The sequence below is a fragment of the Solanum stenotomum genome, chromosome 4 (genome assembly GCF_019186545.1).
Source record: "Solanum stenotomum isolate F172 chromosome 4, ASM1918654v1, whole genome shotgun sequence".
Lineage (NCBI taxonomy): Eukaryota > Viridiplantae > Streptophyta > Magnoliopsida > Solanales > Solanaceae > Solanum > Solanum stenotomum.
In genome coordinates this window covers 61606108-61611936 of record NC_064285.1, presented here as the reverse complement: position 1 = coordinate 61611936, position 5829 = coordinate 61606108, and the positions used below count along the sequence as shown (strand labels likewise).

At 36.5% G+C, this 5829-nt stretch overlaps 1 protein-coding gene across 1 annotated transcript; it reads right to left on the bottom strand.

The window, feature by feature from the left end:
- Positions 1-3956: 3956 nt before the first annotated feature.
- LOC125861627 (uncharacterized) lies at positions 3957-5546 on the bottom strand. The gene has a single exon (XM_049541485.1). It carries the CDS (start codon positions 5544-5546, stop codon positions 3957-3959), a length of 1590 nt encoding a protein of 529 aa, XP_049397442.1.
- Between the last annotated feature and the right edge of the window lie 283 nt (positions 5547-5829).

The window sequence follows — 5829 nt, the reverse complement described above, 5'->3', positions numbered from 1 at the left end:
TTTATATAGATTATATAACACAAAATATTATGCTATTTAGATACAGGCTACAACTGTCTGTTATGGATGGCACTGTATTTATTTCAATATTGCTTTGAAATAAAGAGACTATCAACTACTTGGTAAAACTGCAAAAGAGTTGAAAGAAGGATTACTTGAAGATGACGAAAGTTCTTATCCAACCGAGCTTGGTGATTTAATGGAGAAGAAATTTATGTTTAAGAGTTTGATCAAGGACTCAAACATTAACAGAAAAGATAATGTCTATAAAGTTGTTAATTTCACCGATGATGATACTCTTTTAAAGGAATTTTGTCATCTTGATCTTCAGGACAGTCTTAATGTAAGTGTTTAAACACCAACATATTTGTTTACATTATACATACAAATTTTTTATTTTTGTATAAATTGTTAATTATGTTTATAATGTTCAAACAGAAATCACTTTTTGAGTGTGAGCAAAGCTATGATGAAGATAAACTCTTTGAGGTATTCTAACTTTAGGTAAGTTACATCTTCTATATTACTAATCAGATTGAAAACACTTGAAGTGCTTATAATCTTTATGTTATTTTAATTTTAGACTTCAATCAAGAGCAGCATTTCAGAGTGTGGTACACTAATTATTGACGATGTGATTGATTTAACTACAAAGATATCTATCAAGAGTAGCAAAGCTGCTGGAAAATCTACAAGGCATGAAATTAAAGACGATTTGAATGTCAAACAACCCAGCAACAAAATTCGCAAAGTGATTAAGAAGGAAAAGAATACCTAAAGCTATCTTCCAAATTTGAAAAGTTATTGGAAGATTATGTTTTAATTTAGGTTGTATTAAGTTTAGTTTATTATTTTAATATTTATGTTTTAATAAGGTAGTTGGATGATCTATGTAGTTTATTATATAAATTCAAGCTATTAAGTTGTCTTCTTTATTTATATATCTCTCTCTCAATCAATATCTATCTATCATTCTCTCTCTCTATATCTATGTGTGTGTGTGTGTTTGTGGGGTTGTTTTTAAATTTATGTTGTTAATCCTCTACATGTTGTCTTAATGTGTATTTTATATTTCTCTGACTTATAGTTTAACATTCATTAGTAACAGAAGGATCATTAAAGTAAACTTTACTGCATACAAAATCTAAACAACACACTATTAGCTGATTTCTACAAATACGTTAGTGCAATTTAAGAGACATACCTTATTCCCATATGTTAAAAAACATGCAACACTTTGGTGAACAATATGGTGGATTCACATCAATTTCTGAGATGATATATTCAGAATAGGAATCAAATATTCTAAAGCTCCAAGCAATTCATCTTCATTCTTCCAATATATATGTTCAAAGGTAGTCATAATGAACAATGATTTATAATAATTCTATCAAATTTGTTGAAGGAGTGCCTTGCTTTATATAACATGTTGAATCTTCATTTATATTCACAATGCTACAGACCCAAAGTTGCACCAAAACAACAGCAGAAAACATCCAAAGCTGCACTAAATTTTCATAATAAAAATATTAAAACATCATTGGAATTAAACCAAAACAACAGCATCAGAATCATCTCTAAAACAACGTTAGAATTGCACCCAAAAAACCACCATAAAAACATTGGAACTGCACCAAAAACTGCATGATAAAAACAGCATAAACAGACCCCGAAATTGCACCAAAACATTCGCACCAAATTCACACTAAACAGCACACTGACAATTGTATCAATGTGCGCAAACTTCGTGAACTAATTTAAAAAATAGATAAATCATATATAATAAATCTTCAATAACACATGCTATAAAAATAGAGTATTTTGCATAGCAAAACATAACATTCTGTAAAATATTATCTTAAATATATTTTTCCTTGATTATATTATTTAGAGGGAGGGTCAAGAACCTAAAAGGAAGCAAACTACAACCTGATGAAAAGAAAGGCAACATCCTACACATAGTTATAATAAGTTTTGTCTCAAGTGTTGGTGTCAGTATCTTATTTCATATATAATTATTAGATAAACTAACTCATCAAATACTCCTCCTCCTTCTCCTTTAGGATAGGATCCTCCTTGGTCCTTTTTACATAACACTCTCGGCCGCCCAAGAGGACTGGCTATCTTTCTCTTCAGATAAACTAACTCATCAAATACTCAAACATGTTCATAGACATTCCTATCAAATCCTCTGCATGATCTTTATATATTTTATGCAATATCTACTGCATTTGGTGCACTTTTTATAACACGTCATACAATAGATGTTACTTAACAGTAACTCATATATACAATTATAAGAAGGAACCTAGCATTGAATAGATGAAAATTTCAAAGCACAAATAAATTGTAATGAGGAATTTGATCCAAAGCAATGACAAATATTGGTCTCATTACCTCTGTGTATATTTTTTACCCTTCATCTGATCAAAGTATATTTTGTTACCCTTCACATAATGCCTATAGTTTGGGACAGCTCCTTAAAAACAAATGCATATTCAGATCTAACATAAATAAAAGCAATGTCAAAGAAATTATTGATTCACATAATTTTTACTAGGATCACATATGTTACAACATTCAACTACTTCTATCTCTTATGAATGATATGGTAAATACATATCAAAAACATTGAGAGAGAGAGATTAAACAAATATTAATCTTCTTAGTAATTGTTACAAGTGAAGAATATATTTTCCCAAGTTATTATAAAGTTAAACCTGTTAAAAAGTTTCAGCATAACTATAAATCGATTTNAATGAAAGAGGGGGAAAAGAAAATTTGAAAAAGATAGGGCCCGGGCCTTGAAAGGCTGCCTACGTATCTCCAAAGGAGAATTCAGGCCCTACGTAGTTCGAATACAAAGAAAGTTTCATTTTCATTCATTCATTTCTTGAAGATTACAAGGAAAGTGAAAAACAGACAATAAAGCTCCTAAAAGATAAAATGTGCCTCCACACAAGCCATTCTTCTTCCGATTGTCGCATTAATCATGGGGGGTAAACTCATATGCTTCGAGGGTGGTTTTTTCATTTCCTTTCTTCCACCGTCCCTGAAGAGGAGGCTTATAGACAATTTCCTCACCAGTATCTTCTTCAGCAGCTTCAGGTCTAGCGCCTTTGGGATCACTGTTGGTAGCCTCTTGGCTGAAGAAAGAGTGATTTGCACGCGGTTTCTGAAGCATCACGGTTATATCTTTGAGGGCATCGCGCTTATTCCGCACAGCAGTTGGCTCTTCATCTATAACAACACATTTTGTCATCTTTGCTGTCAATTCCGCGTCTAGTGCCGCATTTGCCGTTCGTGCGATTGCAGTGGCAAACTCCACTTCTATTCTCCTTTTTCTGGTTTCTTGGATCTCTTGTCTGAGCCGTTACAACTCCATCCTCAAATCCTCCTCGGTTAGCTCTATGTCGACACCCTTGCCTTTTTCCATCTTAGCAGCAATTTCACCTTTCCTGAGATGATAGAGTAGTATTTTAGGATTTGGGTGGTAGGATTTTATTTCTGGCTGAGAAACTCAAGATTCACGAAATTTTGGTCGGACATTTTGATAGTGACTCGTATTTGGTATTGTAGAGATTTTTGGAAAATTTTTGAAAAGGAGTGGGCTAAAATATCATCGTTCAAAGCAACAATATCACATAAACAGTTAAAGCATACAAGCATATATCGCGCGTCCTAAACAAGTAGGGGACCCTTTTGTGCCAAGGGTAGGCCTAGCGTATTTGAAAGATGTATGTGTAGAATTGAACCATTTTGTTACTCCAAAGCAAATTTCGCATATAAAATGATGTTCAAGAAGCGAAAATAAGTAGGGAATAAACGAAAATCACAAAGGAAAGGCCCACACAGGGGTCATTTGAAGAGAGTACCAAAATACAAGAAATGCAAGCCCACGCAGGGGCAAATAACAATAAGTACATATAGAAAAACCCACGCATGGGCGAAATCTGCTAAGATGTTCCCGTCGGCTCCGTCTCTGATCTGCTCCTCTTGTTCTGCGCCATGAGATGTTGAAGCCTATATTGAATCATTAGCAAGTATCCTTCGCTCCGGCGACCTTTCTCTTCCCAGTCTTCGAGGCACATTCCGCTTTTCTTATCTCCAATCCACAAGTTGAGCTCTCCCAAATCGCTTCTCAAGCTTTCTAATTCTTGAGTTACGCTCTCGAGGGCGTACTTATCCTCTTCTTGCTTTCGGAGAAATTCCTCGTGCATTTCCTGGGCTTCTCTTCTTACCTCTCTTAGTTCTATCAAAGCTTTGGACTCTTTGTCCTCTACACTGCGGTAAATGTTCGGAACTGAGAAGGAGATACCCTGTATATTGCGCTTCAACCAAGCTTTGTAAGTTTCATCATACCCTGCATTAAATCGATCTATGGCAATAGTGTCCTTGTTCATTCGCACTGCTCTTTTCCATTCTCTCAGCATCTCTGAAGCCTCAGGCACTCTATCATCCCCGATGTCGAACACATAGATACGGTAGTATGCTTCTGGAGGTGTAGTTTGTCTTCTTCCAAACTGTCTCAAGACCCGAATGGGTGCATACGGGCGAATACCTCGAATACCTGGCAGAGGAAGCACAAGTTGTCTGTCGCCCCGTACTATGACATCTTTCGAGATGAAACGATCGAACATCCATTGGATGTTTTCTTCTCTCAACTCAGAGAAAATTTGAGCCCATCTTTCTCTAGTTCTTCTTTTTTCCAAGTCTGCCCAGAACAACATGTCATTCAAACTCTTAAGAGCATTATGTTCATCGAGGGTATGGAGTTCTTGAGTTCCATGTCTCTTCACCAAGTGACTCATTATCCACCATTGAAGAAGAAGGTTGCAACCCTGAAAGTAACGATGCCCTTTCTTGCATTTCCCCAAAGCACAGTACATGTCGGAAAGGATGACAGGTGCAATAGGATAATACTTTACTTGCCCTTGGTTCAGATGTCCGTGGAATAGAGTGTGTGCAAGCATTATTACTCGGGTGTTGATACTGAGGCTCGGGCCGTGTGGGAAAACCATGGTGCCCAATAGTACGACGGTGAATGCCAAAGGTCTGATCCCGTCCCATTCTCTGAAAGTGACCCTGAACTCTTGGTTGTAATTCGCATAGAAGCTTGCATTCCCGAATCTGACATAGAGATCCGTAAAAGAAACGCTAGAACCCTCTGCCCAGTAGGCATATTCTTTTCTTAATCCAAGCCAATTCACAATATCCTCGAAAGCAGGCTTGTTGGGGATTAAGATGTTTTCCTGCTTTCTCACTCTTCTTTCAAGCCCTGTACCGACTGTGTCTATTCCGTCCCGAATCTCTTCAATTGTCGGGGTGATTTCCATGGTTCCAAATCGGAACACCATTTTCTCGTTGTCCCAATAGCCTGTAAGGACTTCAATCAGTTCAGGCCACCCAACCATATTGATGAGTTCTGTTAGGGCTCCTATATATTTGTTGAGGACCCTTTTGTGAACCACAGTGAGGTCGTTGTACCACATCTTGAGCAAAACTGAGGCTTCCACTACCATGTCAAATTTAGGAAATCGATCCATATCTACAAATAGGCAACAATCAGGTTTCTACACATACATCTTTCAAATGTCAAATAATATGATATGTCGTTAGGTCGTGGACCTTGGACATGATTTTTGGTGGTTTTACTAATGAACTTAATACACATTGGGTATTAAGTCGTCTTAGGCTAATGCTTAGATTTGGATTTGGTTTCGCTCTACTCTAGGTTGACTAGAATTGGTTGAGAAATGACGGTTACCCGAGTCGGACAAACAACGGGGTGAAGTCTAATAAACGACGTTGGATGACCACAAGCCAACT

Bases quoted from the DNA above. Each gene is read 5' to 3' on its own strand.
- LOC125861627 (XM_049541485.1), bottom strand. From the start codon at position 5,546: ATGGATCGATTTCCTAAATTTGACATGGTAGTGGAAGCCTCAGTTTTG.